The 25,623-nt window shown below is 41.6% G+C and overlaps 1 protein-coding gene across 3 annotated transcripts in view; it reads right to left on the reverse strand.

Moving 5' to 3' along the window:
• Pcsk5 (proprotein convertase subtilisin/kexin type 5) overlaps nucleotides 1–25,623 on the reverse strand; it is a 411,165-nt gene that overhangs the window by 158,348 nt on the left and 227,194 nt on the right. For all 3 annotated transcript variants that reach the window (XM_076918285.1, XM_034512925.2, XM_034512945.2), the window contains exons 11-13: nucleotides 11,835–11,952; nucleotides 10,742–10,930; nucleotides 2,398–2,534 (exon numbers count right to left, since the gene is read on the reverse strand). In XM_076918285.1, coding sequence (XP_076774400.1) covers nucleotides 2,398–2,534; nucleotides 10,742–10,930; nucleotides 11,835–11,952 — 444 coding nt within the window. The remainder of the gene's footprint in view (nucleotides 1–2,397; nucleotides 2,535–10,741; nucleotides 10,931–11,834; nucleotides 11,953–25,623) is intronic.

The following is a 25,623-nucleotide window of genomic DNA, read 5'->3' on the forward strand; positions in this document are numbered from 1 at the left end:
GAGAAGTCAAAATAAATCTGAGCTTCTTCAGAGAGCTTTTAGCATAGATGACATAGGAGTCTCTTAAGAGACTCCTAACTCCTCCAGGGCAGAAGGACTTGTAATTTCTACCAGACTCTTGCTTAAAGTGACTACCAAAATGGAAAGCTGGACTGGGAGCCCTTTGGGTGAAGAATTGCTTATACCTGTTGATGATAAAGAACACAAGTAGTTTTTCTTAGTTTAAAATTGTCTCAAGTTCTCTATAGACAACATGCCCTCTGTATCCACATTCCTCTTTGATATGCTACACGGCCCATGTTTGTTTGTACACTGAGGGGCCTGGAGTGACACCTACTGACGGATCATCTGGGAGCTGCAGTAAGCTGTAGAAGCACAACCCATTCACCATGCTATTCTCGCTTCTAAATTTTATGTATTCCATGGCAGAAACACTGACTAGGAGGAAGAAGAAAGGAAGAGAGGGCCCTAAGAACCAAGTGGATTAGGAAAAGGCGTGTGTCTAGAACTGTGGTTTGGGGTCCGTCTTTAATAGCAACCTTGTGTTTGTGGAACAGACATTTGATCTCTGGATAAAGCTGGCCACTATTGTATTCAGATAGCATGCTGAGGAGGAAGGGGACATATTCATTTAAAAAAAAAAAAAAAACTTACGAAAACCAATTCATTTGCTTGTGTATGTATATCCATGTGTAGGTGCCACCAGCAGCAGTCACCAGAAGAGGGTGTTGTGTGCTCTCTTCTGTCACCCTGCATCTATTCCTTGGGCATATGATCTGTCTTTGAACCCAAGGATCATGTTTACTCAGTCATCAAACACCAGTCATCTTCCTGTCTCTGCTCCTCCTTGGAGTTGGGGCTACAGGTTTATTCCTGAGGTTATAGGTATATGCCAGGATACCCAGCTTGTTATGTGGATGTTGGGATCTAAAGTCAGGTCCTTATGATTGTATAGTGGCACTCTTAACTGCTAAGCCATCTCTCTAGCTTCACACCTGGATGTACCATATGTTTTGGCTTCCCTGATGATTGGGGGGTCTTTAAGTCTTCATGCCAGTATGAAGCTGTATACACCAAATAATTGAGGAGAAAGATATATAAAACATAATGGTCAAACAATTCTCCTAGAATGAATAACGTCTCTTGATAGGCAGGCAAAATGATGGTGAACCCAAGCTTCATCCCCAAATTCTCCTGAGAATCACCTCTGCTTTATGCAGCTCACTGACTATGAGTTGTGAGTATGGAAGGTCTGGGTGGTCCTGTTCTGAGTCAGTACATGGCTGTAGTTGGACATAAGTCCTGAAGTGACTCTCAGGTCTGAGCCTTCTGCAAATGGACAGAGCAGCACGGATGGCATTGCTCACATCTGCACAGGGGTCTGTGGGTGGGTGGGAAGCTGTATAATTACTAGTAAGTTGACTCATTTCTGAGTCAAATAACTGCTCAGGGCTCTATCGTGGGCAATGCAATCTCCCATTGTTTATGCATTTCCTTAATCTATGACAAAGAAGCTTCATATGTGGACATGAAGAGGGTTCAACTGATGTGGTGCCCTCTGTGGAATCGTAGAGGGCTGGAAACTATCATGGTTATTGTTATTTTCAGACTATATATCAAGAAGAGTTTCATTTTCTGTGGCTCTTGGGTTCGTGCAGGGCAGAATACCGTCATTTCCCGCCTTTGGTAGTAACCTGATTAGTTGGTTCAGCCTAAGCTCACTGTCTTTTTGAAATGAAAATTAAAATTTGAGAAACAAAGAAGCAAGCAAGAAAAGTAGCAAAGGAAAAGCCTATCTCTTTTTGTGAATTAATGTGCCTAAAATACAGTTTAAAGAACAAGCCTGGCTTTCACAAACTACAGAAAGTGGGCCAGATGCAGTTCTGAGGGATTTGTCTCTTATTCATACCTAAATGTTTATTCTTTATTTAGTGTTTTAAAATGATCGCATTTACTGCCCTGCCTTGAGGAACGTGTACAGATAATTTAAAGTGTGTATGAAATGAATCACACAGAATATTGATGCTGAGACAGAGGTGCTGTCAGGAAGTGGTTGTGACTCGCTCTTCAGGGGCTTATGTGCTGAAGGCCTGCTGTACGCACAGTGCAGTTGGGGTAGTGAAACCTTTAAGAGGGCAGGACCTACTGGAAAGTAGTTAGGCTATGGGGCCCTAGCTCCATTAATACATTAATGATGGTCTCTCAGTGAGTGAGTTCTGCTGAGAGTAGGCTGCTAAAGGAACTTCCAGAACTTTCTTCTTTATGAAGTAACAGTGTCAGATTGTTGTTATAACAAAACCAAGCAGAGTTGGGCAACTGTGGATAATTCTTTTGCTCAAATGCAGTTTACCATGTTCTTCCACAACATAAATGGGTTATTTTGAACTGATGTCTCACCTGGAGTCTTGAAGTTCCTCAGCTGAGATGGAGTGTCATAAACTTCAAGGACCCAGTCCCCAGCAGCCCGTTCTCCCCAGCAATGAATGGTCATGAACTCCCAGTTCTTAAACCCTTCCATGGAATGATCAAATAGCCTGAAAAACCGTAAGATTCTTTTTGGTGTGTGTATTAATTAAAATCTGCTGAGGGTAGAGCCAAAAGCATGATTAATAGTCTGTATTTATTAGCATCCATGTTCACGTATTAACTTGTCTTTGTCTTGGACATCCCCAATTGTCAGAACCACACAAAGCATCACCATTCTACAACAAAGAAGCTGGCCTAGGGCTAGCCATGTAGCAAATTGGATAGGCTAGCTAGCTATTTAGGGACTAGGAAAATAGACTAAGACTCTATCCACAAGTAAAGAGCTGAGTGTGTAGAGCAATTGAAGACTCTATACCAGGGGTCGGGGAGCACGTATGGGATTGGAGTGGAAATGCAAAGATGGTGTCCAAACTCCGGAAAACAGCTTTAGAGGTCCAATAAAGTTCAAAACCCAGTATACATAAATCCCAACCACCTTTTAAACAGACATTTATCCAACTGAACTGAAGGTATAAGTCCACAGAAAGACCTCCACATGAATGTTCATAATTGTCAAAACCTGTAAAAGAGCTAGACCCTGGTTTGGTCCCTAGTACCATATGCCTTTAACTGTAGCTCCAGGGAATCTGATGTCCTTCTTTGGCCTCTGGAGACACCTATCTAGATGTGGTACACCTGAACTTATACATGCAGGAATACATGCATATACATAAATTTAAAAAAAAAATTAAAAACATGTAAATTTCAATGACCATTAACTGGCAGATTTTTTAAATTTGTGGTCTGTGTCAATGTGTGTGCATGTTTGTATGAGTATACATGTATGTGGAGGGCAGAAGTTTGTGTTTGCTTCCATTACTCCCTGTCTGTTTCTTTTGGGGCAAGGTATCCTCTTGAGACTCCACTTGAATTTTTCACAGTGAGGCTGGAAGTCAGAAAGCTGGGGTTATACTGCTGGGGCATTCAGGTTGATACATGATTGCTGGGATCTTAATTCTAGTCTTTCTGATTGGAGAGCAAATGCTCTGAACTTCTGAGCCCTCTTTACAGTTTAGCCCATAAACTGGTAGATAAACAAAGTATGACATACCGGACAAATTTCCCAAACACCACTTAGCTCAAAGAAACCAGACACAAAAAGACTATGTGCTTGCTGTATGACTCAAGCTGTACAAGTCCTAGAAGGTGTATGGTCAGATTTTTCTCTCCTTGCTTATTTTTTGTTTGCCAAGTAAATCACAGTTTCCTGCAGAAAAATGTGTATTTCCAGAAAACCAACCAGAGCTGCACCCATCTCCTTCAGGGCTAATGTTAGAAACCTGATTCAGAAAAACACAACTTGTCACTGTGTTTGGAATTCCCTTTAAAATGGTAGCTGTTTTTCAAGGCTGCAGTGTTCAGCGGCATGCATTTGGATTGTGTGGGTAGTTAAGTGGCCAACTTAGCAATATTTCTGAGAAAGGCAATGGACAGTAAAATTGCCACTTTATGTTCCTATGCTTTTGCAGGAATGAAAAGGGAATTCAAGCAGTGTTCTTTAACTGTTTCACAGTCAATAATTAATTTCAGAAACAAAAGTCAATGGAACCCCTTACTAGAGGATAGCTTAGTTCCTGAGAGTATGCAAATATGCTTTGTAACTTTCTCTACTGCAGTGAATGGCTAGCAATTATTCTTAAAGTTAACCTGTATGTGAAGCCATCTTTGTCTAGACTATCCATAGTTACCTATGAAGCTTAACTCTCCGAGCAGAGAATTGGGTAGCATCTTAACAGGGCCCACATCAAATACTGTGCATGGTTTCTAAGCAAGAGCTCTTTCCCATAGTAATCGACTCTCGGTAGAATATGATGTAGTTAATTGAGATCCCAGAATACCCTGAACAACAAGCTCATTTCACAAGTTTATAGCTTAAAGCTAGACATCACCAAGAACTTCTTGGGCCAAGACTTACATGCTTAAGAGTGGGATGTTTGTAAGTCATTGAAAGGCACCAACTTTGAGGCAGGGACTGGGAGTTATCTCAGAGGTTATCAAAGGGAATATATTGAGAAGAAAAACCCAGTAAGGAGGACTCCTTCCCTTACTTGAACTCTGATCTGCTGTGGTGTTAGCTCCATGGCACTAAGATATTACAGAATACCCCTCCAAGATTGAACATGAAAGCAGTTCTCCAACAGTTTACACAGGACATTTGGCTCACAGCCTTAAATCAAAACTTGCAAAGAAGATTAGAGGCCACTATCTTGCTTCCAAAATCTGAGTCAACTTTTAATTGCTCAGTGTTCAATTACTGGCTGGCTGGATTGGCAGGCCCTGGGCTCTTCTCTGTGCTCCTTCTTGTCCACTTCTGGAATCAATCCTTTGCTGCCAATCATTTTTAGATCCTATTTGGAACAAAGAATCAATGCCAAGTAGAGATACATATAATATCAAATTCAATAATTGTTTCAAAGTTGAGATATGTATTTTGCTCTGTCATGCATATATGGTTAGGGCCTTTCATGGTCTCTTCACTTTTCAAAGAGTTGAGATGTTCATTGATGTCACATGAGTTGACCAATGACAATGCAGCGAGACACAAGTTGACATTCTGCTGAGAGTTGATGGGGACAGAGACAGACAAGGACTGTTGTGTCAGATAACTGGGCATGTGCATTTCTGTGCTTTCAAGTCTGACCTGGGCCTTCATGAGCAGCAGTAGTTCAAATGGGGGACATGTAAATTCCATGGTCTGATTTTGATTCAATATTTTGATAATTTTTGTCTTTCAACAGTGTAATTAAAACTGCATTCTCTCTCTCTCTCTCTCTCTCTCTCTCTCTCTCTCTCTCTCTTTAAAGCAGGAAAAGTTGATGCAGCTTATAGATTAGTTTCATATTACAGGCAATAAATTTGTCCATAAAATAAATCAGATGCGAACCCCAGGCTCTCTATTAAAGAGATTCTAAACCAGGGGCTTTCCTGTAAGCAGCTGAGAAAGAAGTCTAAGTTCACTTTGTACACCTGTGCTGCACTAGCAGCAGACACAGATGACACCGACATTGTCAGTATTGGTAACGTTTAATAACGCAGAGCCAGTACCCTAAAAGCCAGAGTCGGTTATCACCAGGTCCAGAACCACTTCTGCTGTAGAGAAGTCAGTTCTGTCATGAATAACTTCCTAATTGTGGGCTCTGTGAAATGAGAGGTGCAACTGGCACAAATTGCACCCACCTATTAAGATGGTACCCCAGCCCTACACTCAGGAGTGGTTTTCAAACAAATTACTTTGGATGAAGCCTGCTGGAAGAACCTGCCATTATGTGTAGCACATCAGGAAATAACTCATATAATTAGCATAAGATCCCCCCTCCGCCCCCCGCTTTCACTTAAGAGCCTAGTCAATATATCACGGCTACAACATGATTCCAAGAAGGTGTGGCAGCTAAATAACAAGGTACTTTATAAGTACTGGCATCCACCTGCTATAATTATTTCTAAGACTGTAAATGGTTTTAATTTCAGAACCACCGTCTACTATTCAAACAGTATTTCTCACTCTGGTCTGACATTAGCCTACACTCTTGGGAGGCCTTTCTCTTTTCTTTTACTCTGTGCTTCCTCACAGCTTAGGGTGGAACTTACTGATGACTCCAAGCCCTCACAGAGCACAACTATAATAGACTGTTTATGATACTGGGTGTTTAAATACACTATTTGGTTCTTTCCTTTTCTTCAAGTGCTGAAATGTTTTGGGGGCTGGAGAGCTGGTTTGGTGGTTAAGAGCACTTAACCGCGTTCCCCCAGAGGACCTGAGTTAGGTGCCAGCACCCACCCTGGGCAGCTTATAGCCACTTTTAACTTTAGTTCCAGGGAATCCAAAACCTCTGGCTCCCATGGACACCTATATTCGTGTGCACACGCACACGCACACACACACACACACACACACACACACACACACACACACACTAATTAAAAAAAACCATTCTTTTAAAAAGAAATGTTTTAGTATTGGTGCTAAAGAGGTTTAGACTATCAAAAAGTTTATCCTTTAAATGTAAAGTTTCAACAAGCATATTATGAAATCTTTCATTAACTGCCAAATGCATCCGGTTTTATAATCCTCTTGCAAAAGATTTCCTTCATTAAGGAGTATATGGCTTTTATGCAAGACTCTGTTTTGCATTATAAACATCTTTGTAAGTTACTTGCATAGTATCCGGGACAATACCACATATAAGATATTTTATAAAACAAAACCAAGAATATCTGGGAGATCTTTTAAATTGAGGTTGAGGAGTGGTCTTTGTGTAGGCAGCTCTAATCTCAGCTAGCTTACTAGAAATGGGGCTTCTCAGACCTCACCCCAGAACCATAGAATAAGAACTGGTGAGCAGGGCTCAGGCATCTGTGTTTGATAAAGCCCCTGGCTGAATGTTTTGGGAGGCACTGTGTAAGCCTGGTACCACTTGCTAACCACTTACGTTCCAGGCCCTGAGGTAAGGGTTTACTGTGCACTAGGTTATTCAAAACTTGCACCAAACGTGTGTGAGGCAGTTGGTATAACACCTATTTCATGAAGAAATTTCCTTTTCTAGATTAAAACACAGACACCAGCAAAGTCAAGAGAAAGCCAGTTCTGCATAAATCTAAAGGCTTATTCTTAGTCATGGCAGTAGGATCATTGCAAACATAGTGTTTTTACTGCAAGCCACAAATGCATTAATACTCCATGATGTCTACCAGTGTCAGTAGTTTCCCATTGAACATAGGGATGGCAGTGACAAACATGACTGAGGCATAATTACTACATTTTATACACAATTATTGGGTTTTGCAGACTACAAAGTGTAACTTCTCTCTATTTGAGACTATAATCAGAAGCAGAAATACGTTTCCATAATCAAATTTAGGAAGGGAGGCGAAGTTTCAGCTTTCATTCTGAGGCCAAACACTGGAGCAGAAAGCCAAGACAATTAAGCTAAGTCTAAAAGGAAGTGAGATGGGGGTGGGGGAGGCTTTGGAGGGGAGCTGTTCATGATTCTAACAAGTATAGCCGATGGAAGAATTTAGTGAGACAAGGTTTTGTTTGGAAACTTTGTACACAGTTTTTGAAAGTTCTCTCATCTAAGAGTTTTCAAAGGACTCCAGACCCAGCAGCTTCCCCCAAGACCTGTCTGACCTCCAGGTTCTCCCTAGAGTAAGCCATGTGCTCAGAAATCAGTTCTGCTTTTAGATAGTCAGGAAATATTGGCCCAGAGGCAGGGAGGGCCGAGTAAGAAGAAATAGGACAAAAAAGGGCCATTTGTTCACCCCAGGACATTTCTGGTGACCCGTACCTCCAACCTACTAAATCACTGCAGTGGCTTGCCAGGGAAGCCGGCTTTCAGGCTAATGGGGCAGAAGCTCAAACTGGCCTAGAGTTCTGACTGCTGCTGAGTGCCCTCCAGCACTTAGCACCTGCAGCCAGCTTGGGTAAACCACTCTCTTCCCCACAGCTGTTCTCCACAGGAGCTGCCATCAGTGGGGACAGGGACCCGCTGAGGGGCTCCAGACGGCCCACACAGATGCAACCACCATTTATAGCACTTTGTAGAAACCAGATTGTCCAGGAACTGCAGTGGTCAATGGATAAACAATTGTAAAGAAATTCCTCAGAGAAATGTCAAGGAAAATGAAAGCCAGAGGGAGGAGGCACAGGACACAACCTGGAAAGAGTCATGGGTCTAAGTAGGGCTAGAACTTCTGCTTTTGTGGTGGGAGTTAAGACCTAGGTGGACAGTCTGCTTCAAAGCCTTGGGACAGCTGAGTATGGTGGCTCATGCCTTTAATCTCAGCACGCTGGAGGCAGAGGTAGGTGGATCTGTGAGTTTGAGGCCAGCCTGGTCTACACAGCAACTTCCAGGTCAGCCAGGCTACACAGTGAGGCCCTGTCTCAAAAACCATACCAACCAACCAACCAACCAACCAACCAACCAACCAACCAAACAAACAAGACTGAAAAAGTCCATGGAAAGTTTTCTATAGTGGCACCCAGGCTAGTAAGCATGCAGACAGGGTGAGGACAGACAACACCTCTGCCACCAGAGAACTCTAACCGCCTTGCTAGAGAAACTTTGATTTAAAAGTTTAATTCCCTCTTTTTAAACTGTGATTTTTGCTCTTTTTTGGAAATTTCTATGCTCTTCCTTCCTTCCTTCCTTCCTTCCTTCCTTCCTTCCTTCCTTCCTTCTTTCCTTCCTTCTTTCCTTCCTTCTTCCCTCCCTCCCTCCCTCCCTCCCTCCCTCCCTCCTTTCTTTCTTTCTTTCTTTCTTTCTTTCTTTCTTTCTTTCTTTCTTTCTTTCACAGGTTTGTGTTATGTAGCTCAGGTTGGCTTTGAACTCACAATCCTCTGGTCTCAGCCTTGCTAGAGCTGGTGTTACAGGCAGGTACCAGCATACTCAGCTTAGAATCTTCTCACTTCAAAACCCAGGCTGAATGTTGGGAACAGCAACTGTTCCCCTCTCTTAGGAATAATCTTGTGCACACAGACTCCTTCTAAATTCTGCCATATTCATCTCTTCCTCAAGGCAATGAATTGTCTTGGAGACCAACATGAAGGACACAAGGGCACATCAGGGCTTTTCTTCATTCCTCTCCACTCCTTTTTGTGTCTTGCATCCTGTCCTGTCCCTGCCTCTCAGCTCTTTGATTCCTGAGCCAGGACTGAGTATTGACTTTGGGCCACATTGGCAGTCTCAAGGTTTCCCTGCCACTGAGTCAGAAACATAAGAGATATTGAAGACTGGTTTCCGGTAATAAAATGGAGCCCTTGGACCATGTCAGAGGTAAAGAATGCCAGAAGAAACTACCTTTCTTGAGCTGCCTAGGTAGGAGAGATACTCCCTGTGTCAAGTGCAAGAATGGGAGAGGTACTATGTGTGTGGCCTTGGGACCAAGGCCAGCTATGCAACTATTTCACATTTAAAGGGCCAGCTACGCAGAAAAATGTTATGAGGGAGCTGTAGACTATTGCATCTCATCACATCTTTGGCATTTCTCTGCGCCTCTAACTCTCCCCAGTCTTGCTACTGCTTTCTGATGGCACACATCTTCAGACTCAGAAAGAGATGCAGCGAGCAATCCCTGAGGATGCTTCAGGTCAAACCTGAGTGGGGGAGTCTGAGGTAAACCTGAGTGCAGGCCAAGGAAGCAAGCTCCGGAGTATTCTTGCATTCAGCACTTTGCAAACAGCAAAGCAGATGTGGGCTGTGGAGGAACACGTGTGTGCCCTGAAGCCAGTGACCCTGTAGGCCACCAGATGCCTGTGATGGCATCCGTACCCAGTCAGCTGGCGGGTTTCCTTGCTGAAGTCCTTGTCAATAATAGATGGTAAAGTGCAGTTAAAACCCAGGAGAGGGGACTGAGGTGGTTTTTTTTTTTGTTTTGTTTTGTTTTGTTTTTTGTTTTTTTTTGTTTTTTTGTAAGCAGCAGCAGCAGACAGCACAGCTTTCTGTAAGGGAGGGGTGAACTCAGGACATAGAGTCAAATGTGAAGCCTGACTTTGAGTTCCATAGCCTTTCACCAGGATACTCTCACAAGTTAAACTCAGATGAATAATGACTAAGAAACGAAAGAAAGGGGAAAAAAGCAAGCAAGATAGGCCTCCCTTGGCTCTGTAACAGCTATTGAGACCTCCATTAATCATGCATTGTTTGTTGGGATAAAGCAGGTAGGATAATTAGGTTGTGGGCAGCAGCTGAGGCGCTTTTGTGCAGCAGGGGGAGGATAAGGAGGGAGTGCCTCAGGGTCTGACAAAGTGGAATCCTCACATCCCTTCCACTTGCATACCTGTTCTGGCAAAACCTCAATTTGTCATTAAAGTCTTAAGCCCCTGGTTTAGGAGAACATATGAGGTCCAGGCACAGAAATGGAATGAACATCAAGATCTCAGAATCCATGTTCCCACTCCTTCCCATCCACAATGTTCCCTCTGTCTCTTTTTTGAGTGTTCTTCTATTCCATTTTAGAAGGAAGAATAACTGGCTTGAACCTTTTCTACAGCACCTTTTTAGTACCCAACTATACAATGTCTACCCAACTCCCATGTCTACGGATGCTAGGATGCTAGGCAACTTCTCATCTTACTTAGATCTAAGAAAGTACGGCATCCAAGGGCCACTCAGTTGGTTTCCAGTATAGGAATAAAGAGCTGTTACTTCTATCTACCTTGAAGAATAACAAGTATAGCTCTGGCTCCCACCCTGGTAGGGAGAAGTCCTCACTGTACCTGTTGGCCAAAAGCTGGGATCTGGTTCCTGAGGGTGAGGTCAGGTAGATGGCCAGGTCTCCCCTCCGTGGGTGTGTGATGGTAATACGCACAACTACATGCTCCAGGTAATTGACGTGATGGTTCGGATTATCCGAGCAGCCTGAGGCTTTGTAGATGGAGCGCACTGCACTGTTCGGGCGAATGGTCCTGGCAGGAGAGAGAGTGCAGTCTGAACAAAAGACTGGCAGATAGCAGTGGGCCTCAGGGCTTGAAATGAGAGTACAAGACACAGGCAGCTGGCCACTGGGTATTACTTCCAGACACTCAAATAACTGGGTCATTTAAAGGGAAAGATGCAAGTGAGTGGAGGTGGGGGGCCAGGGGCTTTTTATCTGTAATAAGTGCTAGGTAAATAAATACTGATTAACTTCCCATCCATTAATTTTTGCTTTCTCACTCTGTGCCATGAAAGAGATAAATGGGGAACATTTTAAAACAAAACCAAACCACGACTTTATTCTATTTTCATTTTGCTTACTAACACATTTCCTCCAGGATTATAAGGCTTTACGTTCATCACAAACCACAAATAACATTTTCCAGGCAGAGAGGTTTCTGAGAAGAAAGCGAAGAACTCTAGAAAGGCCCCTGAGATGAATGCTGTTCTTCAGATCAAGCACCTGGGAACAACTTCACATACTGCTGGGCAAACACTGCAAATAGCAGCCTCTGAGTGTGTGCAGCTAACACTGGAGAACAGGCTCCATGACTCTCACTGATCGGCAATCATATTTGCTTCTCTATTTTACCATACTCTTCGGAGACCTACATTGTATGTGGTTAAGTTCGAGGAACATAAAGATCTGAAGAATTCTTGCTTCAACAAGCAAGGACATTGATAAGTAGGACATGTAGAACAGCCCACAAGTACAGGGCTTCCCTTGGGAAGGACACTTCCCTTTGAAGGATCTTTGGCTATAACATTCTGTCTCAAGTTTATAACGACACTAGAAAGAAGCAACAGATAGATGCATCTAGCTTCCATGTTTTACAGCGGTTGCGCTGGCCTCGTTTTGGGGCTTGTCAGGCTGTGCTAGGCAGCAAGCATTACTTGATTTGTCGGTCTGTGCTCTCCACACACACGTGCTGCTGAGGAACAGTTGTCCACTTCTCTGCCTCCATCACCATGGCTTCCGCATCCATCAGTCCAAATCCATAGAGATGGCTCACTGTGGAAGACAAGAGGCAGGTTAGCTTTACTGTGGCTAGATTTGACTTTGCTATCCACACCGACTCCTCTGCCATTCAACAGAGACCCCAGCCATAACCTAGGGGATCCTGACCATCTGTCCAGTAAAACTTGGGAAGCAAAAAAAAAAAAAAAAAAAAAAAAAAAAATCACAGGAAGACAACAAGATCAGTGTGCACCATTCTTTGATTCTGCAATATTACTAGTAATGTGATGATCATGTATGAATTGTTTCTACACGTTCGACACTAGTCTACATTTTCTATTTTGTCCTTCCAATAATCCAAAGATGCCAATGTGATTTGTCATCTCTCATGGATGAAAAAACCAAGATAGAGAGACACTTCTCCAAACTGACCAGTGACTCAGTGGCCAAGCTAGATTCTAACCCATACTATTCGGATCCAAGACCCATTTGTATTAAGCTATTTATATTAAAATTAAAATTAAAATAAAAAACAATAAAAATGAGGACATTATTGATTTTATGAGATAAAATTACTAATAGCTTTAAAGAAAAATGATAACATATACAATTTCTCTGTGTAGGTAGAACTCAGGGAAGAATATCAGTTTTCTGACTATCTAGTAATTAGGTTAAATACCCTCAAAGGCATAAATTATTACCTTTCTTTTAGCATATAAAAATTCAGTAAATCATATGCATAAAATATTTGGAGGTTTTTAGACTTTTATACTAGCTTCTTGTCTTAGAATCCATTAGTTTTCAATTAGAATATGATCTGACCTAAGATGACTAGAGATAAATTTGATGAAACTGTGTCTGAAAAATAGTTAAATACAGAATTATTTTACTGATGGTACAGTGAAATCTACACATTCAGTTTCTTCTAAAAATACTTTAAAATCCATGTAGAATATGTAAAAATCTCCATTTTGATTTAAACCATAGTCACGTCTCTATCATTAACACAAAGTTAAACTTCTGATTTTTCCTAAAATATTTTTATTGTTGCATTAACTATTTTATGAAAAATTTCTCATACCTGCCCATGTCTATGTGTTACTTAAATTCGTAATTCTTTAGGATACTGTGCTGTGCAAATTTAAAACCACCTCCTCACCGAGCCTTTGCTCCACAGAAGCCCCTCTGTTCCGGTTTTCTGGTGAAAACCTTACTCACATCTATATAAAGTCGCTGGTCTAACTTTCTTTGTTCCCTTTAGGTTCCCAAACACCGAACTGATTCATCTATTTCCTGGGATCAATAAAAAGTCAAGAGTTTCACTGAATTGTCCAGCAGTCTTCTTTGTAGTCCTATAACTTGTGAACCCACCTGCCTTTCTGCTCACCCCTCTGCCTATCCTCCATCCCTTGGGATGCCTGTGTGACAGGCACTGAACAATGCAGAGTGCTTTAAAGCTGTGTCACTGATAGCTGATAATGAACTTATCAGCTATTATGAGTCCTTGTGCTACAGTTTCATTATAAAATGATTACTGGAAGGAGTGGTCTGATGCTCTTTTACATCCAAACTCAGCGATAGTTTGATTCATGCTGTTTGATAATCATATAATACTTAGCAAACAAGATGAATGAAAACAAGAAATAAAGGCAGAAAGGACATGACTGTTCCTAGGTATGGTGGAGGAGAAGGTTTACTGTGGACAAAAAGGAGAGCATAACCAGAGGCATGGACATCTGGAAGAATCCATAGTGGACATCACCTGGAGCCATGTGAGGCAAGGTTGGGCAGAGGAGAGAGGAGAGCAGCTGCCAACTAAGAGGGGCTGCCTGGGCCAAAAGACTAGCCCAGAGAATATATAAAAAGACCAGATAACCAAAATGGCTGGATTATATAGGGAAGGGCAGTTGGAGGAAGGGCAGTCCAGCAGCGATACATGGGCTGGAGAGTGAGTTGAGGGACATGCCAGCCAGAAGGGCCCTGTAAGAGGTAGAGACTGAGGGATGCTGGGAGATCTTGGCAGAGGGCCAGATCCACTTTGATATGGTAAATAGGCAACTCAGCCATTTGTCTTGAGTTTGAGACCTAACACAAAATAAAATATTTTATCCTCGGTTTCCTTGTTTCAGGATATTATGATGTAAACTGCCATGGCTCATCCAGTAGTATTATACAACTTCTCAGGTGAACAAAACTCAATTGTTATTTTGTAATTGGGTCCTAAACCAGATAGGCCATACCAAATATATGAAAACAAATCTACCTTTTCTTTCTTTCTTTCTTTCTTTTTTTTTTTTTTGCTGTAAAACACATGAGGTGGTTTATTAAATCAGAGCTCTGGGCCAGTCCATATCCCCATATCTCACATAAGGGATAGAGGGACTGACCTCATGGCTCAGGGGCATAGCGCTTATATATGGGCAGGGTAGGGAAAAAGCGAACTTTCGCGCGGGTGCACAGGATTGGTTGTTTTACCTTTTTTGAACACTAGTAGGCCGTACCATGGGGCAGGGTGTAGTTCTTCCCTTGGCCAGTCAGTTTCTGGGATGTTCTTAACAGGTCTTTGTACTGTAACTCCCCTTCCTCTGTAACTAATTAGATGGACCCAAACCTGCTGGCAAGTGCTTTTCTGCCCAAGGTCTAAGGCGAAAAATTTACACATATTTCATAAGATGGCCTTTATAATTTTTCACTCTACATCCCCACTTCTTCCGATTTGGTTATGTTTTTAATCATAAAAACTCAATTATTCAAATCTACCTTTTCATGGCAAGAAAACACACAGGGATGTGTGTGTGTGTGTATGTGTATATATATATATATATATATATATATATATATAATTTACAACCTTTATTATTTATGAATTTTTCTTAAAATGTTTTTCTTCATTATAAAGCAAGTTGATTGTAAAATATCTTAAGTATACTAGGGAAAGAATACAAACAGATGAAGTCATTAGTAATCTCAACGAAATAGGTAATTCCTATGAATAATATTGATACTTTGTTTCAGTTTGATAATGTTATATAAAGTTATTAAAAAGAGAAGAAAGGAACATCAAATATAAGAGAGATACCAAATTGGAGTACGCTTAAAAACTGAGGGCGGGAAGGGTGGAGAACGGGTAAAACAGTTAACAGGAGAGTTTCATTCTAGTCGTCTAGTCCACTATCAGAAGCTACAGTTTATACTAACCCATGTTATCTTTTACAAGGGGGCGGGCTGGCTCTCTGAGCATAGAGATGATAAGGAGATAGAAAAGTCTAAATTATCCTGGTTTGGTTCACACTATGTGCATGTACTAAAACACTAAAGTCTTCTTTTAAATACAAACATTATTATTACATGCTCATCAATAAGATTTTTTTTGAAAAGGACTCTAAAAGAAGGTCAAACTTAAGGAAATAAAGTGATGGAGACCTTTTGTGAATTCTCTTCCCTTATTTAACCATTGACCGCATGCCCAATATCCTTTTATTACACATAACGAATTTTCTTTCCCTGGGGAAGCTGAATTTTTATCAACAGTGCTATGTTAAGTTTTCTACCCCTGTTAAGTATCCCCTGGTTTTAAACTAGCATAACTTATCATTTAATTTCAGTTCAGTAATAAGATTGAAGGTTTGATTGGCATGTGGAGGGTCTGAAGGGGAGGATGTGGGGGAGAGCAATGGCTCTGGAAAGTCACTTCAACCCTTTGGTCAGTTCTATCCAGGAGCACCTGAATCTAGTTCAGCTGCATTTACCATGCCCCTCTGTAAGCCCCTGCCCCAAACCTGTCCAGCAAAGCCCCACTAGAGCATACGCTAATGACAAGGGCCATCAAATACCAAGTACACTTCGTGCATGTTGCCAGCCTCTTAGGTTAAGTAGAAAAGCACCTTGAGTCATTATGAAGGCTACACATTTGTTTCTTCTTCCAATTCCATTCCCACCCTCTAGACACATGGCCTGCTCATAAAGCACTCGAGGCAGATGTAAAGAAAGAGGCAGAGAAGCTTAACAGAAAAGCAAAACAAAACATTTGACGAGCGTCTATCAATGTGGAAACTGGAATAGATCAATGGGGGTTGTTGAGTTAGTAATGGAGATTTTTAGTATTCCGAAATACTCAGAATTATCCAAGAAAGTGATACACAACTGAAGAAAAATTTGATGTTAATACTTTTTATCTGTTAATTTTTCTTATTGGCAATACATCAACTCTGTGCAGCTTGAGACACCATTATTTATTTTGTTGATAAATACTGATGAGGAAATAATTAGACAGTGAATGTATTAGACAGATAAGTAAGCTATTTAAAAATGTAGCATCAGGAGGGGAAATAACACAGAGCACCTTGGAAACAGTAATAATTTTTCAAATATAATATAAAAGTTTCACACTCAAAATCACCTCAAATTCAGAAATGCTGATATTTTTAAACATGTGAGTTACATCTTCACTCGCTTGCCCATCTCCACTGATGAGCTACAAAACACCAGGCATAATTTTTCCAGCAGCTACAGGGTGTCTTGTTTATATAAACACTTATGGGATGAAGGGATAGAACAGATATAAAGTTATAAACCCACCAGTATTAGGTTAAGTATATTAAAAAAAACTGTAATGAGAATAAAGAACTTTGTTTCTTTCACTTTCACTTTTGTGAAGTCATCAATAACTTTTGAAATTTACTTAAGAGCCAAGGCACACAGTTTACGCGTTTACTGTGGTGGCGAATGTACTGTGCAAACAGCTGGCTGTGGAAGGGCCACTCTAATGCTAAGGGATACTTAATTATTATGCACCTCATGCCAACCTCTGAACAAAACTTAAGCCTGAAAATAACTTCACAAGATCAAGTAGAACTCATTCTGTGCAAGAAACAAAACTTTTGTAAGCAGGGGATTTATTATTATCAATACGATTAGGGGTCCCAACTAGAAACTTCCATGCCAGTGAGCAGAGTGAGCAAATATTCACTTCCAACACAATAGTTAACATTCAAAAACCAATTATTTTAAGGATATTGAGGGAACAAGGAATGGGTATACAAGTACTTAATAATCTTGAAGTAATAGTCTGCCTGGATATATTTCAGAAAAAAAATCATTTTTTTTTTTTTGTAGTGTGAAGAAGGGCCAGCTCCGCTCCAGTGTCTTGGGGAGGTGGGGTCTGGATATTGCACATTACTTGAATATGTCTCTTTGGACTGTGTAATCATTTATGCCTTTGTATGTGTAAGTTAGCAATGGAAAATTCGTAAAAATGTCTCTCACAAGCAGCTCAGCTTGCAGAGAGTGGCGTTGTCTAGTTCTGGAAGCATAATGAGTTTTAGTTCAGAGTTATCTAAAAGCTTACTGGCTTGAAACAGCCAGCCAGACAAGAGAAGGCAGGAAGATTGATAATACTCTCTGGCAGGTGCATTTCCATTTTCTGATGAGCCCAGAAGTGCTGAGAGAAGCTAATCACTGAACACATAAGTAAGGAATCATGTGATGTGAAAGCAGATACTGGTAATTTAAGCAATGGATTTAGGTAGTGGTCTATGAAACCAGGTTTTGAAGAAAGCTAGGAAGTCCATCAGGGAGGAAAAATACATGAAGCTTCTGTGCACAAGAGGCATAGCCTTTTTTTTTTTTTTTTTTTTAATTAAAACAAACAAACCTTTTTTTAAAAAAAAGTTTTTTGAGCTTCCTGAAGTGATTGAGGGCCTTTCTGCTACCAGCTGTCAGATGTGTAAAATGCTTTGTGCTATCCAGTGTCAAAAACACAGCAAGCATCCAACACATAGGCATTCTGTAAGGAGCCTGGAAGAGATGTCATAATTTGCCTGTGACTGAAGGATCCTACAAATAGAGTAGCATCTACCCATGAAAGCCTTTGAAATCTAACAGGAAGACATCAAACAGGAAGGTCCAGCTGTCATCTTCCAGTGAAGCCTGATACTACTCTCCAGACGGAGGTCCAAAGGGATTAAGTGTCCAGGTTCTCTCTGTCTCTGTCTCTCTCTGTCTCTCTCTTCCTCTCCCTCTCCTCCTCTTTCCCTCTTCTTTTGCTTCCCCCTCCTCTTCTTCCTTCTTCTCCTCCTCTTCCTCCTCCTTTATTTCATTTTGAGACAGGATTTCTCTGTGCAGCCCTGGGTGTCCCTGAACTTGCTCTGTAGACCAGGGTAGCTTTGAACTCAGAGATCTTGCTTCTCTGCCTCTGCTTCCCGAGGGTTGTGATTCAAGGCATGAACCACGATGCCTGGCTTCTAGCTTGACTTAAAAATCAAAAGTTAGGTGCACTGGGAAGTATATCATCTTGGACAGACAAAGAGCTGCTGTTGAGGAGCAGTACAGAGCTCTCATCTCTCACTATCCATCACTTGGCAGCCTGAACCAAGGTTGTGTTTCCTATGCTGAGCATGATCACTAAGGTGTAGAACACGGCAGACAAAAGGGGCTCAAGTACTTGGATATTTGGAAGTTGACTTCAGTGTAGTTCATCAGGATAAAATGAATGTACTTAACCTAAAATCCCAAATCTGAAGTTCAGTTCTAAAATCTGAACTTCTGTAGAGGTGACATGGGGTTGATGGGAAATTCCAAATCTGGCCTTATGCAACAAGTTGCAGTCAAAATGCAGGGGCATTATGGTGTTATATATGATTACATTTGAGTCATGTATAAGGTTTCCAGAAAGCATAAACAGACTTCTTGTTTACAGTTGGGACTTCTCCTCATGATTCTGTATTACGTATATGCAAGTATCTCCAAGTCCAAAACACTTCTAATCCCAAGGATAAGGCATGCTGAGCCTGCGTAAGCTAATATTTGGCCCAATTAGTTATGTTGCATAGATGGGATGTGGAAATCTACTGTCTATGTAACATCATCCTGATCAGGGAGAGCTCCCCCAAAACCAGAAAATTATTTGTGTTCTCAGCCAACCATGAGGTGAGGCAATAATGCTAATATATAATGAAACACAATTGAAAGCATCAAAGTGTATAATTACCACAAGCATAAAAGTATTCCCAAAGAGTAAGAACCCATTCAAAAAGACAATAGCTGTAAAGGAAGCTGCCACAGCCTGGAATGTAGTAAACACTTCCAAGACAGCATCAACATATATACATATGTATATACATTTAAATATACACATACACCAATCACGTATAGTTATGAGGTAAACTAAGTAGAAAGCATCCACTTATGCTCTAATGGATGTATAGGCTTTGGTTAGATGCAGAAGCTAGGACTGTACCTCCTGGTTAAATAATCAATGAGGTGGAGAAGATGTTCTTTGACTCAGTGATGACACCAGAACCTTCTATAAGAACCACTGGGATCAACAAGCAGCTTCTGTGGAAATTTACCAGCCCGAGTAGTCATAGACCTTGTAAATAGGCAGCCTTGGTGGATAGTACCAACTTAGATAAGGACAAGTGAATCATAGGCAGAATCATAGTGACCTGTACCCTGAACCTTCACCCAGCTGATAGGCTGTTCTGAAAGATATCTGTACTCCCCCTGAATACCTATGCTCCTGTGTCATCCCCTTCCCCCTTTTGTGTTTATAACCCCTGTGTGAAAAAGTAAAAATTACGATTTGATTTAAAAAAAAAAAAAAGAACCACTAGGATCAGTGACTTGTGAGTGGACAGCAGAGGATAAGGGGAGTGGAAATACCACAGAGAACAGTGGGGAGGACTCCTCCATGGGAGATATGAATGTTGCCCATGCCTGTTGGATGTCGTCTTCCATCAACCAATTTATCTGTAAGGAAGACTAGAATAAAGTAATTTACCTCAATTCCTGGCTTGAGAGAGGCCATTTAAAATCTTCTCTCTCTCTCTCTCTCTCTCTCTCTCTCTCTCTCTCTCTCTCTCTCTCTCTCTCTCTCTCTCGGGGGTGGTGTTGGTGGTGTAGAAATCTGAACTAAAGATCAAAGAGCTGCCTTCAGCTATTGGAGTCCTAGCACCTTTGGGCTGTTTGAGCCTCAGTATTCGAAACCTTATTCTCAGAAGAGCTGCCCCAACTAGGGAAGCACTTCTTGCACCATTAATCAAATAGTGCCAAATGTTAGGATGAAGAGAAAGGCAAGAAAGAGGGCCTGGGGCACTGTCTTTTTTTTTTTTTTTTTTTTTTTTTTTTAAGATTTACTTATTTTATATGTGAGTACACTGTCACTGTCTTCAGACACACCAGAAGAGGGTATCAGGTCCCATTACAGATGGTTGTAAGCCATTCTGTGATTGCTGGTGATTGAACTCAGGACCTCTGGAAGAGCAGTCAGTGTTCTTAACCAGTGAGCCATCTCTCCAACCCTGGGGCACTGTCTTAAGGTAGCATGTATGTAATGCCCCATGTACGAAATGCCAACTCCTAATTACTGCTTTTTTCCAAGCAAAAATGACCAGTGGAATATGAAAATATCATACATAAGTTTTGAGGGTAAAAAGATGGTGAGCAAGCTCTTTATGGTCCTGATGTTGGAGTGCCACAGCTGAGCATCTAGGACAGGTGTTCTCAGCGTCACCATGTATTTCTTTGTCTCCTTCCCTTCTCTGACATGCCCTCAAGTTCTACATCACAGACTCCATGTGAAAGTGTCAGGAGCTACTTAGGGAAGAGGAAATACAGTTCCGACACCTTCTTCTGTCCATGATGCAAAGCGTTGTCTCCAGGGGATGGGGGGGATAGCAAACAGAGCAGCTGGAACCTGCACTCTGCTACATGATTGGTTTTTGTTTTTCCCTTGTTCTTCATGAAATCCTGGGCTCTAGTAACAACTCCAAACATGCCAGCCTGCACTAGTGCTACTAACAGCTTGCACAGGCAAGGTTTCCAGATACTTGGCTGTCTGCTGGGGCTGCACTTCAAAGCTCCCCTTGGGATGGGCTTGCTTAGCAGCTGTAGGTAGTCAGATGGTCTCATCATTACAAAGCTGAAGAGTTGGAGTTTAGAAAACACTCTGGCCTCTCTTATACACATTATGCATATGTGTGTACAGACACATATGCACAGTTTATTATAGATGGATATATGGAAATATTTATTTACTATTTGTTTAACTCGTGGAGCTCCCTATATGTAAAGCATCTAAGGTTAAATTATTGGTTTTTTTTTGTCCAGTTCTCATTTATTTGTTCCCAACACGGTTGTAATAAGTAAATAATTTCTAAGGTGCTGAAATATTTCTTAAGCAGAGGTGGGAGAAACTATGTTGTCAGTTTGGGGAGATCTAGTGTAATCTAGAGCGTATCTGGATGACAGTTTTGCTTGTTTGTAGGAAAATACAATTATCTCTAGACAACAAGGAGAATATTAAAAAAAAATGTATTCCAAGGTCCCATGATGCAAGGCTAAAGGATAGTTGTACTGAGCACATGTTTGGTCCCCAGACTGTGTCTTCCTGGAGTGAGAGTTGAGCCACTGACACAGTGATGTTTCACTCAGTAGAGAAAGTACTGAGATTGGTCATGGACATCCTGTCCATCCACAGATCCTTTGGGTCACCTGGATCTGTTAGTATTCTGTCACTAATGTAGTGGACAAAACTGGATGCCCTGAGTCAAATGACTTGGCTATACCAAGGTAAGTCATTTCTCATGTCGCGCGTATCCATTCCACAGAGAAAAAGCCCTGCGTCTTCTGTGCTTGAAAGCCAAACTGACTTCGCCCAAGAGACTGTAGAGACCATGGGAACTGTTGGCTAGTGGATTCTGTCAGTTTTTAAGATAATATATAACTGGTAGATTATTGTTTACTCTTTCAGACTTCTGACTACATTGACAGCTAAGCTTTCACAGATGTAATGTTACCTCATTATCTAAACTCAGTTGCCATCAATTAAATACTTCATATTTCCTCTTCTTGCTATGTCACTGTCCTAATATTATCTGAGTTCCTATAAACTTGCCTACCCCTAATAAAACATGCCACTATACAATCCAACAAAGGTTCATCTTAAAGACTGCTTGTGTTATTAACTCATGCTGTTATCTCTTTTGTAAACTTACAAGCTACAGGAAACCCACTCAGATCTACCTTTCACGGACCAAATAGATGCCATCTGGATAAGTATATCTGCCTAAAGTTCCCACTTACTACCTATTCCAAAGGGTGGGATCCCTCTGGATTTCAAATGTACATCTTAGAAAATTTTTCTTTCCCCCAAATGTACTTAATCTTATTCCCTACATCTTGACAAGTCCAGTCACATCCAGAACAACTCCAGAGAAGCAACCTCCAGATGTTCCATCTCCTGTCACATACACAGCTGCTTCTACTGGACAGCCAACTCTTCTAAGACCAGACAAACATTCCCCATACCCATTCTTCTGGGTCCCCCCTAGAGACTCGGCGCCCCCAATGCCAGCAGGAAGTAGCCAGATATTGCCACGTCCCTATTCCTGCTTCACCGTCACCTTTTTCTAATTTTTCTTTTTAATTAAACCAAAATGGGGGAATGTTAGTATTCTGTCTAAACTCCACCTCCACAGTTACCTGGCAACAGCCAGGTATGCTCCTTCCCACAGTTACCTGGCAACCGCCAGGTAGGCCTGATCCACTATAAAAGGGGCTGCTTGCCCCCTCCTCACTCTCTTATCCTCTTACTCTTACTCTTATTCTCTTACCCTCTCTCTTATCCTCTTGCCTCTCTGTCCCCTCCCCCCTTCCTCTCTCTCCACGTGGTCATGGCCAGCCTCTACTTCTCTCTTATCTTTCCACCTTCTTCTCCCCACCTTTGTCCCATCTCCTGAATAAACCTCCTCCCCCTTGGAACTGTGTGGTCTGGAGTGGTCTGTTCTGAACTGCGGTCGGACTTTTTCTAACAACTAACAGGATCCAAGCCCTCACTCACTGGAAGAACTCAAGCCCCATAGCTGGGCTCCTCATCCTCCTTGTAGGAAAGTTAGCTGACCTCCCATGCTGCACTTCTCAGCCCATTCCTTTCCTTTTCCAGGTCTTTAAGAACACTCCTTGTAATGGAGTGGGAAACAACAAAATCCAGTTGTAAAAGAAAACAAGAGCAATGGGTAGAAACAAGAAGGAGAGGAATGTGGGGGTGAGGAGGGGGCTGGGGGGGGGTTGGGGGTGGGGGTCGGGTGAGGAGGCCAGGAAGAGGGAAAGAGAAAGTGTCTGAGGTGGACTCTTCCCTTCAGAGCTCTCAAAAAACTTTTCAGGGAGTCTCAGGAGTGTTTGAGGTTAATGGAGGAAGAGAAGATTCAGTGACAAAAGCTGTTTTGCATCATAAAGCACAGAGATAGGCAGACTAGCCAGGTCAGTAGCCTGAGGAAGCAGGAGACTATGGTCAGCAAGATATCTCCTCAGCTTGTTCACAGAGCAGGGAGTGGCCATGGGCCTGCAGGGAATGAGAGCAAGGAGGCAGTTTGTTCAGACTATTGGGACATTCTATTTGTGTAAGGACTGAATATGGCAGAAATGTAACCATAACATGTTTCTCCTTCAAGAAGAGCTAGGTGACATCTGAAACAGAGGGTCAGGGTCCAACTGGTAGAGCCTGTGAGAGATTGTGAGCTGACAGAAAACAGATAAGGATAAAGTGTTTAGAGTAACTGTCTTATCAAACTGTAGGACAGAATACATTTTGAGAGGAGGTTACACACACACACACACACACACACACACACACACACACACACACACACTTGAGATACGCTAGTGCTCAGGCACCTCTATTTATATTTCCCTAAAGTTCTAGTAATGCTTAGGTGGTGGCAAGGAGAGACACTCCTTTAGGGCTAGCCTGGTTAAATAGGCTTTGCCACCACAGGATATGAGCATGATTCCCCAGTGCCTTTTTCCTCAGTCCAAAGCACAAGACAGTAGAGCCAGCAGCTCAGCACACAGTGCCAATATCTTTTAGTGTGTACTACCTTGAATACTGTTTATTTTCCTAGAGGAAAATTAATATGGAATATAGAGGAAACATTAATATGAATCAGAATATGAGTATATTATTTCTCCTACTTCAAGCCTAGATGATTACTTCTTTAGATGCACATTACTTAAAATGGTAATTCTATAAATTATTAGGATAGAATCAGAGCATTTCTGAATTGAGGTAAAACAGACAGAAAAAAAAAAAAAAAAAACCCAAAGCAAAACAATACTTCCCCAACAGAAAACCAGCCTTGTCATTGCAATGTACAAAACTGATGTAGGAATTGCACTGAGTTATCACACTGCCTTGAAAGTTGGGGAATTTTATGCATTAAACATGCTTCTTAAAAATTAATATACACTGAGATGGAGAGGTGGTTCAACAATTAAGAGCACTGGCTCCTTTTGCAGAGGACATAGGTTCGATTTCCACCACATGGTGGCTTCCAACTGTCAGTAACTCTAGTCCCAGAGCACTCATGCACTTTTCTGTCCTCTGACGGCACCAGGCATGCACATGGTGAACAGACATACATGCAGGAAAAACATCCATATGCATAATATAAAAAGTGAGGAAAAATATACATGCAGATGAAATTCTAAACGAGAGGGAAATATTATTTTGCATACGTATTTTATTGTGTGTCAGATAATAAAATCTTAACAATCATATTAACAGGATATGTTATTCGTATTTCCCAGAAGAAACTAATTTTCATGGATATTAAAAGAACATGTATGAAGGCCTTGACTCCACAGTTAAGTCTTCAGAACTGCTTCTACATGTACATGTACTGGCTATTTTGCTTAGGAAGACAGTATTTCTTCCAACTAAGTTACTCAAATAACTCTGAGTGAACTGCATAGAAACTTTGAAACTCATTAAAATATCACACACAGAAGAAGAAATATGTGAGGCTTGGAACACAGTCTAACATCTGGCCCATCATGCCTTTCCCTGTTCTTGCTGAGAAATGACCTTCTTCAGCCATTTCTACCAGGGATTTTCCCTGCGTGTGAAGAGGTTCATCTGGAAAAGATACTTTATTTTATAATCATCCTTGGGACAGTGGTTTTTTTCTTTTTCATTAGATCTAAGCAAGCATGCACGGATGGAAGATGGACACCGAGTGCCAAGGAGCAATTTTCACTTGTGAAAAATTATGATACCCTTCCTTTTGGCTCTTTTGAGGATAACGGGGGAATTCAGGGCGTAACATCTCTTGTGGTGTAACCCTATAAAACGAAGTCTGTTGTAGCCATTACTGGGATGTGTGAAGGAAGTTTAATTGCTTTGAAGTGCCATGGGCTAGCAAGACATGAACACATGTAAGGAAAACAGAGGCCTGGAACAATTTATTTTACAACAGATGTATCCACATGGATTCTGCAGTGTGATTGCCTGGCATGTTACTACATCCTGTCAGCTAGCTGAAGTGCCTTAGGAAGTCATGCATAGAACTGGTGGGGAACTCATCTATAGGATTTCTTTGTGACTTAGGATCTGGCCTGTGTTAAAGACATATGCACCAGTATCATTCTCGATAATGCCAAAAGAGATGGGCTACAGCATCGTTTTGAAAGAGGGCTCCTGTAGGGCTCCTTTGTCTCTTTTTCATCTTATGGACCATGAACCAATCCTGACAGTGCCTTAATACCTGATACCTGTGTCACTGTGGATACAACTCTTAACTCTGATGGGTTCCATGTAAATGGTGGTGCAGTTGTGTGCCAGGGACATGGATGTCAGAGCCTAAACACAGGGACAGTGTGTGCCAGTGACATAGATGTCAGATCCCAAACACAGGCTCATATGAATTTCAGCCAAAGCTATTTTCTTTT

Source organism: Arvicanthis niloticus, chromosome 1 (assembly GCF_011762505.2).
Source record: "Arvicanthis niloticus isolate mArvNil1 chromosome 1, mArvNil1.pat.X, whole genome shotgun sequence".
Taxonomy (NCBI): Eukaryota; Metazoa; Chordata; class Mammalia; order Rodentia; family Muridae; genus Arvicanthis; species Arvicanthis niloticus.